Source organism: Pecten maximus, chromosome 8 (assembly GCF_902652985.1).
Source record: "Pecten maximus chromosome 8, xPecMax1.1, whole genome shotgun sequence".
In the NCBI taxonomy this organism is placed as follows: Eukaryota; Metazoa; Mollusca; class Bivalvia; order Pectinida; family Pectinidae; genus Pecten; species Pecten maximus.
Genome location: NC_047022.1, coordinates 20,494,790 through 20,508,483, shown reverse-complemented (window position 1 = coordinate 20,508,483; position 13,694 = coordinate 20,494,790). Strand labels below are relative to the sequence as shown.

At 38.4% G+C, this 13,694-nt stretch overlaps 1 protein-coding gene across 1 annotated transcript in view; it reads right to left on the bottom strand.

Moving 5' to 3' along the window:
• Positions 1 to 13,694, bottom strand: part of LOC117333028 — a 40,020-nt gene that overhangs the window by 11,248 nt on the left and 15,078 nt on the right. The window contains exon 4 of the mRNA XM_033892143.1: positions 12,958 to 13,094. Within this exon, the coding sequence (XP_033748034.1) occupies positions 12,958 to 13,094 (137 nt within the window). The remainder of the gene's footprint in view (positions 1 to 12,957; positions 13,095 to 13,694) is intronic.

The following is a 13,694-nucleotide window of genomic DNA, read 5'->3' as shown; positions in this document are numbered from 1 at the left end:
CTGCTGTTCCTTCTGAGCCACCAGTTTGATCAGGAAGGTGAGAGTTAATTACGAATGCATGCATTCTCCAACCATTGTTTACGAATAATTTCCCCTATTGACACTGCGTTAGCAGTATGTGAACTATTCTACAGACTTTGACAGATCTAGTTTTATATTTCTGTGCTTATTTTATTCTTATCTTGGCCTTTTCCTGATAAACATATTTGATTAACACGTGTTAGAACATGTTGCCCATCAATGCGTAACATTGATATTATTTTATGTCATTAAGGTATATATTTCCAAATAGTGTCGTCATTTTTAATGAATATTCTAATTGAAGCTATGTGAATTTATTCTGGCAGTTATATTTTCTAGAACACTGCGGTGATGTTGTATTGGGAGAGCAGTGCTTTATATATTGTTATGATATGATATTATGAAAGTGAGAGTGATTTGTGTGTGACTTAAATGAATTGTTAATTTGAACTGACAATATTTTTTTTCTACTCGACGTTCGTGCTACGTTTTAGTAATTACGACTTAGTTGTCTGATAATTACGTCTTGATTATCTTGTAATTAAGATATACGTATTTCGCGATTGCAACATTTATCTCGTTATCACGAGACTTAAGTACCTCGTTATTACGACTTAGCTGTCTGATAAATACGATTTAATCATCTCGTTATTACAACGACTACGTTATATCGTAGTTACAACATAGTATACAGTGGCGTAGGAAGTCGTCAAAAAGTGGGGGGGGGCAAAATTTTTTTTTAACCTTAAATTTTACGCACTAAACAAATCGTATGCCATCTCCGCAAAATTAGCCAATAATTATCATTTCAACATCCCATGATAATTTTGATAATTTATGTAGTACCAAATAAGTTATTTACGCAAATCAGGATATATTATTTATGGCAAAACATGAATCACCAGGCCCGGCCAGGATTTTCAAAAGGGCGGGGGGTCAAGTAATTTATTAATAATGCGAGCGCCGTAGGCGCGAGCCGATTTTTTTTTGTTGTATTTCCTCGTACCTGTTGGTAATTAGTATCACTCGATTCACGTTAAAATCGCGCATTCTTATTCATGTTGTGTTTCTGTCTTGTTCTCATTATGAACTCCATTAACTTCACAAATTATCATCAACTTATTGAATCTATGTGATGAAGTTAAGCAAAATTTCGTATTAAGAAATAAATATTGACTTACCAGGCTAGTGCAGACGACCGACACACAGGTCTGAGGATTGATATACTAGTATAAAAGTGGGAATGTTCCGGATGTACAAGATAAAGTTTTTATCGTTGCCTTCAAGAAAACATTATCGGTTCGAAAATATACAGATATTTATCGAAATGAATATATAAATTCGTGTTTTCTCATCTTTTTTAGATTTTGGATGTCAAAAAGTGTGGGGGGGGGGGGGGCAAAAAGATATGTTTGCCCCGTTCCCCCCCCCCCCCCCCCCCCCCCCCCCCCCCCGCTTCCTACGCCACTGGTATATGTTATACAATACTATACAATAGTCTTCACTTAACGTCGCATATATTATACAGATAACATCAGCTCACCAGAGCTATTATCGCGACAAACAAATGTACATATGGTAATGAACAGTATTTGAAACCATGAAAAAGGAAAAATAGTTTATTACAGAAGGCATAGGGTAAGAATATTATCAGATCAGAATGAATACTAGCATTGAATACACAAACACATGCTTACTACATATGATACTTAAAACACTATCTAGACAAGTGTAATAATATACACATACCGGTATATGCTAATATAGCAAAGATAAAAATTTGACATAATGTACATTTATATAGTGTGGTTTAAAATTATTCATCAGGCAGAAGAATAAAATATTAGATTATAATCAAGCTGAATAAGTTGATGGTCAAAAAGTAATTAAATCAGAAATATTAAGATAAATGGTAGTGCTGAAATTAAGCTAAAGGAATAGCTGAAGGAGGAGACGGTGCACATTAAAAGCATATGAAACTAGCTGTGTTATATTGTTATTTATTACATAATGCGTTTGGTTTTCTTTAATTATACGCATAACCTATATTTTGGACTATTGCACGGCTAAAATGACTATTGCATGGTCACGTGCGAACTATTGAACACCTATTACGCTTTGGAATTTGGTAACGTGCGAACTATTGAATATAACCATTTTAAGCGTCTAAGTCACTCAGATGTCAACACTGCCAGACGACAATCATGGCGACTTCTAGGCCAACAGGAAAGTCGATATGTCAGTGATTCTAAGTGTGTTTTAGTGATTATGTAATAAAACAAGTATATCACGGGGGTCTGCAATAGTCCAGAATATTTTACTCCGCGGCCTCGTGCAATAGAACATCGGTCGATTTCCAGTACATCGTGTCAAATATTCTGGACTATTGCACAGACACCCATGATACATTTGTATAATATACCCCTACTCGGCGCTTTGACGTTTGGTAATTGGCTACCAAAACTTAGAAATTTATATGATCGGCGCATCACTTTTTTGGTTGAAAATCCCATTGGTACTTTTCATGTGATAGGTTGTGTACTATGCATAAAACGTTTAAACAAAACTGATAACAGATAAGGTTTATTATGAAAACTGGTGAGTGCCATATGAAGAATAGGTTTACTGTAGGATACCGATTTCCGATAGGAAATTTCTCATCAAGATAGGTTTTAGGTTTTTTTTTTCTGGTTTTTAAAAGTGTCGTAGATATTTCACAATTGAATAGAGAATTTTCATATTCGAGGAAACAGGTCCTATCAACATCAGTTCCATGAAATACACACTGTAAAATGAACCGAAACACCCTATGAGTTCTTGCTAAGTTATAATTTTGATATATCTTAGTCGTGAATAAAAAGATAATTACAACGGGATTACGATGTCGTAGTCATGAGATATCTATGTTGTAATTTCGACATAAAATGGCAGTAACCGGCTTCCGTAATAATCACAACTTTGACCAGTTAAAACAACACCCCTGTTGTCTGATCAGGAAAATCATAATCCACCATACCACCGGGTGCATAAATATGTTGCAAACGTTTAAGAAGAACATGTTTAAGAAAACTTGACGTTTGTTACGAACTGGCATGGAACCTGTGTTATTATTGAGAAATTTAGATTCGGACACAGAGTGCATCCAAAACGTTTGTTATATGTGGACAATCTGGAGTTGAAAGCAAGGTGAGTAATTAGGATTTGTTTGGTTTATTTTGTTTAAGGTCCTATTAACAGCTAAGGTCATTTAAGGACGGCCTCCCGTGCGTGCGACATGCATGCGTGTGGCGAGTGCATATGTGTGTTTTGGGAGGCTGCGGTATGTACCATATTATGGAGCGCAACTAAATCACAATTGAGCTCCTAAGATGGCGGCCGTCTCTACAAACTAAACGCTTCAATTATTACGAGTACAGCAGATTCCTACCGGTACAACTGGTACGAACCCGGTAAAAGAACGCACGAACCAATAAATGTTAAAGACTAACAAGAAATATCTTTAAAAAAAGATTAACGGCATAGTTCTAATGCTGGTAGTTGTAATGTAAAACTGCTGGTGAAATAAATCAACGAACTAATGCGTTTCAGCAGGAATAACAAAATTATATCAGTGTGATGTATCATGCTTCATAATCATAAAGGACGAATAAAGTCGATGTAGACTCCCTGTATTTGCATCACACACCTCAAGAGAGGGTAAAAAACTACAAAGAAAACAAAACCAAAAATAACAAAAGTTAGGAAACCAACAGAAAGAGTAATCGTCTCGGACAGACCAATAACTGTTCTTCCTAATAAATCATGTTACAAATACAATGAAATATAACACATTATATGTTCCTACCGGATAAAATTATGAGAAATTGCTCACTATCTTTCATATTCCCAACAACAAAGATTTAAACAGCTCAAATGAGGTTATTCGAATGTCATTTGTCCAAGTTATAACATGTATTCAATGTATAAACAAACCAGCAGACGACACTTGATTGAAATATGGCGGAACCTACTCGGCCAAGCCTAACACGATTTACCAAACTTACAAGATGAGAATATATGCATATGACATAATAACAAGCATCATAGATATATTATGCATTAAACCACATATTAATTATCAACACTTACTCCTTAGGGAGGCCAGTATATCCGAAAACAATAGCGTGACAGCGACGCTTCCACATGGTACTGTAGACATGGGAACTTGTAACTAATACACTAATATGCGGATAGAGGCGAACTCTAATTTCCGGACAACAGATTCCGGACTTAGACCATCACACTCCTCCTCTGATTTCAAGAGAAATCATTTACAACAATTCAATCATAAGATAATTTCTTAACTACAATATTCTCAAGTATTCATAAATGAATAATCAAATCTAAACGCTATGAAACAATTTCAGACATCAATCACAGTCTTTGGAAATGATACAACACAAGAAAATGTCCGCGTCACTCATCTGTTTCCAAAAGTGTTACCAGTTCGGTAACTGGTCTGACATACAATACACGTTTATTGTCTCTCACAACAGCAATCTCAACCTTTCGTACTGCACAGTCGTTACTTGGAAATGTTCTTTCAACTATTCCAACCGGCCATTCATTTCGAGAGCGCTTCCCGTCTTTTAAGAGGACCAGGTCTCCCGGTTGAAGGTTCTTGGTGTGTTTTTGCCACTTCTTTCGCAATTGTAAACCGTGAAGATACTCATTCCTCCATCTCCTCCAGAATTCCTCTGCAAGAGATTGCACGTGTTTCCATGTCGAGCGCAACACATCCTTGTGTTGTAAGGAGGGAACGGGTTGACATCACAACTAGTCTTACTTGTCAACAGCATAGACGGCGTAAGAAGAACAGGTGACTCTGGATCACTGAATACATCCACTAACGGTCTATTGTTCACAATTGCACAAACGTCAGCCATAAGAGTGGTCAATACCTCGTGTGTGAGACTTTTCCTTTGCTGCTGAAGCAACATAGAGTTCAAGATGTTCTTGGCGACACCAATTAACCTTTCCCAAGCGCCACCCATGTGAGGCGAGTAGGGAGGGTTTAAAATCCACTTGATTTTGCCGTCTGATAAGAAGTCAGCAACATGATCATTCTCAACAAATCTTGCTTCAATGGCCAGATCTTCCGTCGCTCCCACAAAATTCGTGCCCCTGTCGGAACGAAATTGGATGACCGGTCCACGCACAGAAATAAACCGTCGTAAGGCGTTAATAAAAGACGAGCTGGAAAGTTGTTCTATCACATCTATATGTATGGCTCTTGTCACAAGACACGTGAACAACAAAGCCCATCGTTTCTGCGTTGCAGATCCTCCTCTGGTCCGCCGGAATGAGATAGGCCAAGGTCCAAACGTATCCACACCGACATATGAAAAAGGTGGTGAAGGAGTGCATCTGTCAGTAGGAAGATCTGCCATGTACTGTTGACCAAACTGACCACGAAGTTTCTTGCAGGTAACACAATTGTGAATAATAAAATTAACCATTTTCCTGCAACTCACGACCCAATATCCACCTGTGCGAACAGCTCCTTCTGTAAACTTACGACCCTGGTCAACTACTTTGTGGTGAAAATGACGAACCACCAGAAGTGTCACGTGATGGCTCTTGGGAAGTATAACAGGGTTCCTTAATCCTGAGCCGATAATCTCATTGTCGATCTTGTTAAGGCGACCTCCTACATGTAAAAGTCCATCTGTACCAATAACTGGAGTAAGAGTTTTGAGAGAACTTGAATGAGGAATTTCCTTTCCAGCATGGATACGTTGGAACTCTGAACTGAATGCATCTTGTTGAGCTACTGCAATGATGGCACGCTCACTTTCTTGCAGAAATTCTGGTTCATCAAATCGATCAGGTAAGCGTTCTCTGTCCTTCCGGATATGGGCTGCCAAGAACTTTATACGGGCAACAACTCTCACAAGTCTTTTCCAGTTTGAAAATCTGGTGAATCTCTTAGAGAATCCCTCTGGCGCCTTTCCACAATCTGTCTGTTTTACTTTCTTCTCAGGAACATCATATCCTCCGACTGTTCCATTTTTGAACAGTTTACTTCAGGACGGATTTCCAAGTCATGATCCGGGTCTATTAAATCATAGCCATCCGGGGAAGTTCTATGCTTGATATCGGGGCCAAGAATCCAACTAGAGTCTGGCAATAACAAAGCGTCTAGACCTCTAGTAGCTACATCTGCAGGGTTACACTCCGACAGAACAAAATTCCACTGAGTCGGTTTGCTGAACAGACAAATCTTGCTCACTCTGTTTCCCACATATACGTAGAATCTACGACTTTCGTTTGATATATATCCAAGTACGACTTGACTATCAGAAAAGAACTGAAAGCTATCCTGAGGAATATCGAGTTGGACCCGAATGGTCTCAGCAATTTCTGTAGCGAGTACCGCAGCGCACAACTCTAATCGCGGAACTGTATGTCAATGCGTAGGTGCTATTTTTGCCTTTCCTAACAGAAAGCCAATGCTAAATCTACTAGCATCGTACAGTTTGAGGTATGCGACAGCCGCTATCGCATCTTTCGACGCATCAGCAAACACAAGAACTTCCCTTCTCAAAGCGTCATCAAAAGAGATGTCGCAGTAGACGCGTGGTATGCTAAGATTCTCAAGGTTGTGCATAGAATTAACCCACAAACACCACTGGCCACAGAGTGACTCAGGTAGAGGATCATCCCAGTCATTGCTTGAGGTGACGGACATCATTTCCCGAAGCAGTAGTTTTCCACGAATAGTGAACGGCTGAGCAAATCCGAGAGGGTCATATATACTATTGATTGTTGATAACAGGCCACGACGCGTGTAAACTTTCTCCACTTGGTTAACCTTGAAAGTGAACGAATCAGTTTCTGTATCCCACAAAAGTCCTAAGCTCCTTTGCGTGGGGAGAGTTTCTGTCAGGAGATCAATATCTTTGAGATCCTTAGCCAGGTCTTTCTGACAAAAAGCATTAAGCACATCCCTGCTATTTGAAGCAAACTTATGAAGCCTGATTTCCCCATTCTCTTGGAGAGCGTGTTTTGTGCGTTCCACAATGTCAATAGCCTCAGTCTGGGTCCTACATGACAACAGACCATCGTCAACATAGAATTCTTTACCCACTAAGTTCTTCACGTCCTGATCAGAATTTTCTACAGCCTTACGCAAGCCGAAATTAGCAACAGCAGGAGAGGCAGTGTTGCCGAAAACATGTCTTGTCATCTGATACTCAACTAACGGCTCACTCAAATCATTGTTCTTGTGCCACAAAAAACGTAGGAAGCGACGTTGCACCTCAGGAACCTGAAAATTGTAGAACATTTGCTCTACGTCCATGGTGACTGCAATTCTTTCACGACGAAATCTAAGTAAGATACCAAGCAGGCTGTTCAACATATCGGGTCCTTGTAACAGAACGTCGTTGAGTCTGGCACTTGGCAGATGAGTCAAACACCACGCGTATACTATCAGGCTTCTTAGGATGTTGAACTGCAAACAGTGGCAAATACCATTTTTCTGTAGAATCTGGTAAAGCTGGTGCTAACTCTGCGTGCTTATTACCGAAAAGTTTCTCCATGAATTCCATAACTCTTTTCTGTTTGTCTGGGTTCGACTTGAGACTCCGATCAAACGAATTCGCTCTTTTAAGAGCCATACTCTTGTTGTCAGGCAGAAAGGGTCTATTCTTCTTAAAAGGCATGGGTGCCTCCCAATGTCCACTAGGGGTTTGTTTGAATCCAGTTTCCATAGTGCTAAGGAACCTTTTGTCCTCTATCGACAAGCCAGGTTTCTCATCTCCCGGTAGTCGTTCGAAGATAGAGTCCTCCTTCACCATGAGTTCACTCTCGCATGGCTGCAAGTATGTAGGTCTGCCGTTAGCGAACACTGATGTTTTGCTCACACTGACCTGTTCCGGTAGGTGTGCGCGACACACATCACCAATTACAACCCATCCAAGAGGTAACTTCTGGCCAAATGGTAGCCAGTCTCCATCGATACGTTGATCTACGACATGATGTGCAGATACCAAGTCTCTACCAATCAAAATTTCAATTTCCATACTGTCGTTCACGGGTGGAATAAGTGACGCGATGTCTCGTAAATGACTGTAATTCTCTGCCACTTCTGGAGATGGAATTTCACTACGATTGTTTGGGATCTCATAACACTCAATCAAACAGGGTGATTGCAGAGTACATGAACCATCAAGAGATTGTATTACATATCCAGATGCTCTTCGACCAGAGGTAGTAAACTTGCCAGCACATGAAGTGAGTACATATTCTGCACTTGGACCAAATTCTCTAACGGCGTCGAAGAATGCTGACGTAGCCAATGACTTATTACTCTGGTCATCAATCATACAGTAAACATTGCGGGCTCGAGATGGCTGCCCATTGGGAAATACACTGACAAGCAGTATTTTAGCACACGACTTACTAGTACTGTGACGAGTACTACAAACCTCAGTACAGTGAGTTTCAACTCGGAGCTTCTCCTCCTCGTGGTCTTCACTAGGTATTTGATGTCGCTGACTTCTGCAATTATCTTGTGATTTCTCCCCCTCATACTGTTTCCCAGAGTCCGCGTCTGGATGAAGTATTCCAATGTGATCTGGGGAACCACAAACATTACACTTGACAGTTTCTTTACATGTTTTCCTTGTATGGCGCTTCTGCCCGCAACACTTCAAACAGTAACCATTTTTATATACAAAGTCTTTACGATCTTTCGGAGTTCTGTTTCGGAATTTAAAACAGTCTTTCAGTAGATGATTCGAATTTTTACCGTGAATAGGACATTTCCCACCTTTAGGGTTGGTTTCCGGAGTAACCTCGGTCTTCCGTGATGATATCGAAGTTTGACGATGAGAATCCTGTGACAAGGGTTTATATTTCTGTTGTGTACTAGGAACTTTGTTCGGCTTCACAAACGAAACATCAAAATCAAAACTGGGGTCGTTACGTAGACGGGCAAGATCGCGCAAGTATCTTGTGAGTACTGAGAATGGTACTTGCGACGTTCGATTTGTCTCTTTGTAGCGATAACACTGATTGGCCCATTTTTCCCTCAAGCGTTTAGGTAATTTTCTAACAAAATCATTTATCCCGCTAGAAGTGTCATAATAGCTAAAAACTGGTCCCAACACTGTGTCGGTTTTAAGATCAGGAAACTGGTATATTCGTTGTTTTAATGCCCTTTCGATAATTTCTGCACTAACAAACTCGCTATGAAGCCGCTTCCAAATTTCGTCCACAGCCTTCTGAGAATTCCTGGGATTAGAGGCGCGTATGTTCTCTGCTTGTTTTTTAGACTCAGCTCCAAGATGATTTACGAGCAGATCTAGATGTTCCAAGATAGACGCCCCAATTTCTTCCATTACATTAAGTAAGCCGTATTTCCAGGTTAGGTACCTAGCTGGTTCATCTGTAAATTGAGAAAGTCTCCGAGGCAAAAGTTGATTTTTTGCCACTAATTTTGCTAAGTCAAATGCCTCATTTTTATTTTCAGGCTTAAACGCGCAACAGCACTAGGGTTAAGAACACGTGTAGTATCAGCCGCTCCAGTAGAGGGAATCTGTACAACAGTTTCTATTGGTTCATCCTGAGTAACATCTTCTGTAGGAACAATAGGTGGAGACACATTATTGTCTTTATTCTCCTCTACATAGCGCAAAATGTGACGATTGGTCTCTGACCCAATATAACTGCCTCGCTTACTTGCAGAATCTTTATTGCTATCATTTGAAGATCTAAAGTCAAAAGCTTTGTGAATTGCATTAAGTCCAGTCTCAGCTACTTCTAATTCTCTCTTCAGATTTAATAAATTCCTACTTGCCTGTAAAGCTGCCTCTTGTTTTATCAATTCAGCCTCCTCTTGTGCATATTTCATGCGAGATCTTGCCTTTTCAACTTTGGCCGTATGTTTTACCAACATTTCAGTCAACCGACTCGACCCTGAAACACCTGACCGTCTGGTTGACAGCATCTTGTGTGAAATTGACGGCAACAAGGACTGTAAGTGCTCTATAAATGACGTCACTTTATCATATAAAGCTGCAGATGTGAGACGATGAGCTGCCTCTTCACTGGCACTCTGATCTGTGCGAGTCCCTTGTAAGAATTGTTCAAACTTTTTAGCTTTCGCTTCATAGCGAGCTAACAGATTTTGTATGTCATCAATATTTTGCTGGCCCTGGGCAAGATCTATCTTTTCTGAGGACTCGATGATAAAGTCAATGTCCCTTTTGATTTTCAATAATTTGGTTGTATAATGCGACACCTTTTCTTCATAAAGATTCACACCGGACTCTGTCATCTTCCTATTTTGGCGGACATCCATCAGTAAAGTTGAAAACAATTCAATTCTATTGGTGATACGAAGGATACATTACTACTGCTGTGTACTGCAGGCCAGGTCATCTTACTGCAGGCAAGGTCAAACTACAGCAGGCAAGGTCAAACTACTTCAGGCCAGGTCAAAGGATTTTTTACTGTGATGTATCATGCTTCATAATCATAAAGGACGAATAAAGTCGATGTAGACTCCCTTTATTTGCATCACACACCTCAAGAGAGGGTAAAAAACTACAAACAAAACAAAACCAAAAATAACAAAAGTAAGGAAACCAACAGAAATAGTAATCGTCTCGGACAGACCAATAACTGTTCTTCCTAATAAATCATGTTACAAATACAATGAAATATAACACATTATATGTTCCTACCGGATAAAATTATGAGAAATTGCTCACTATCTTTCATATTCCCAACAACAAAGATTTAAACAGCTCAAATGAGGTTATTCGAATGTCATTTGTCCAAGTTATAACATGTATTCAATGTATAAACAAACCAGCAGACGACACTTGATTGAAATATGGCGGGACCTACTCGGCCAAGCCTAACACGATTTACCAAACTTACAAGATGAGAATATACGCATATGACATAATAACAAGCATCATAGATATATTATGCATTAAACCACATATTAATTATCAACACTTACTCCTTAGGGAGGCCAGTATATCCGAAAACAATAGCGTGACAGCGACGCTTCCACATGGTACTGTAGACATGGGAAACTTGTAACTAATACACTAATATGCGGATAGAGGCGGACTCTAATTTCCGGACAACAGATTCCGGACTTAGACCATCACAATCAGTTTGAATATGTTTGGTGATAATAAGACAGCATTTGAATCAGGAACTTTGGTTCGTTTTTAACTGCATAACTGCATTTTGCATCTACCGCTACATTGACCAATCACATACTTCATCTTGACCAGTAACGCCACCGGTCGTGTCATATCCGGGGCCAAAAGAATATTATAGGGCTATCCCGAAGAAAAACTATTTTTTGCTAAATGACTGGTGGTAAAAGTATGATTGTGTTGTTTTAAATAAAAATATATAGTTACACTATATATTTGACCACAGCGCAAATGCGAGAGAAGAACTTCCGTTTGGAACTAGAAATAGTCTGACACCTGGTCAATTATGTCTGTATTATATTTTATAGATAAAACATAACAATGACAAGACAAAGTGCATTTGACATTATTTATAAATAGTCTGAATAAAATCAACCAATTACAGGTTTATTTCCACAAGGTTGTGCCACGTTGATTGGCCAGTTGCCAATATCAATATATACCAATAACCTGAAATATCAAAATATACCAATACCTAATGTTATTTCAGCTCTGGCGTACTATCAGTCTATTTATGGATCAAATGTCTCCAAAGTAAAATGGGAATAAAAATAAAATGGAAATATGATGAAAACTTTATCTATCTACTTATTTTTTTTTAATGAATAAAACATGACGCCCTGGACACTAAAGCTAATACTTCACCTATTTCGGAAACATTTGATCACGCTTGGTAATTTCAGTAAAACATGTTGATGTCAACTTTTCAAAAAATATCCTGCCGTAGTTTGATGATTTAGTCGGTTAGCAAGACAAGTTCCAAGTCATGACTGCGGGCGCCATGCCGTTATTTTTTGTTTTTGTCTGAATCATTGTTCTGCTACAGGCCTATTATCGTTCTGTCTATGGAAATTGATTTCCCCTTTATGTGATTAAATAAAAACTATACGGATTTCCAATTCCTTAAGGTATTGAAACTGCGAAAAAAGATTTTTTGAAATGTAATGAATATACGAAGACAAGGGTATCGGATGAGGTTGCCCCATGATAAGTACTCAAATCTGATTGGTATTCTAAACCGATCACTTTTCACACAAAACATATAGCCTTAAATCAACAATTGTGTTTGTGTATGCATTTAATCAATCAATTCACGCGTTATATATAAAAATAAATAAATAAATAAATAAATAAATGATGTTCTAAAATGTTGTTGCATTTTGTAGAAATGAGATAATTTTCTTTTCTTTTTTCTAATACCGTTCGATATTTTGCTTTTGATAGAACAATACATTAATATATTTCATCTTTCGCATTTCTAATGTATGGGTACTGTCACCTATCTATATTAATGTAATGTGCAATGAAACACTTTTACTATGAAAAGGAATTGGTATCAAAAGGTTCATTCGTTTAACGCTGTTCTGATGGACCTTTGTATAAAAAACAGATGACAAATGTTTCTCACACACATTAAATATTGAAGTGCTTGTAGATCAAGTAAATTCAAGAATAAGGGAAAACACTTCATGTAGCTGTTTCATGCTTTCTGGACTTGAAAGTTATGCTTTGAGCAAAACGGTCTAAAGACCACAAAACGTAGGAGGGATCCATGAACAACAATGTGATTGCATTCATGTTATTTCTTTCTTTTTATTATTTGTTTTTGTTGTTATTTGTATGTACATTTGTATAACTAATCTTGCTATAACTTAAAAACGATATCAAGATAATCATGGTTATTTTTTATTGTTATAAGAGTAGTACGTACCTGGATTACAGAAGTTGTGACCGTAGAAAAAGCCGTTATAACAAGTGTAGTAGGAAGTGCAATTCGTTTCCAGGTCGGGGTAACGTTTGTCAGCTAGACCGTTACAGTTTCGCTGAAGGTTACAGGGCGGATTTGGCCTTCAAGGAAAAAATAATCCCAGAGTAAAATAAATATTTTGTATTGAATGAAAAACAGGCAACTATTTTTTGTAGTAAATAATAAGCATTCAGTAACCTTTTAATGATTCATCCGACACAAAAATAAACGTTTGGTGGAGGATGTTTACCGCCGTGGATCAGACTGGAAAGTAGAGTCAATTACAGTTTCGACGGGTTTTCATGTTTTTGTTTGTTTGTTAGTTTGTTTGTTTGTTGGTTGTTTTTTTTTTTATTATTTTTTCACACTAAAATTTTAGCACATAATCAACATTAATTTACCGACTGATTTATCCATAACATATGTAATAGAAAACTGTAAAGCTGAAATAAGACAGCCGTAAACATGATCATAAATTACAGCAATAAAATAGCTGTACATGTATATCAATCTAGATACAAACACTACTCTTGTTTGCAGTAACCTATTCGTCACACAAATTACGAATAAGGTGTGCTGGTCCCGTTCGGTACAAAGACATGTTAAAGTGATTCACAAGGTTACCTGTCTTACGTCTAATAGTCACACACAAACGTTACACTTTCCAACACATATTCATCTTACACGACAATTTAACACAT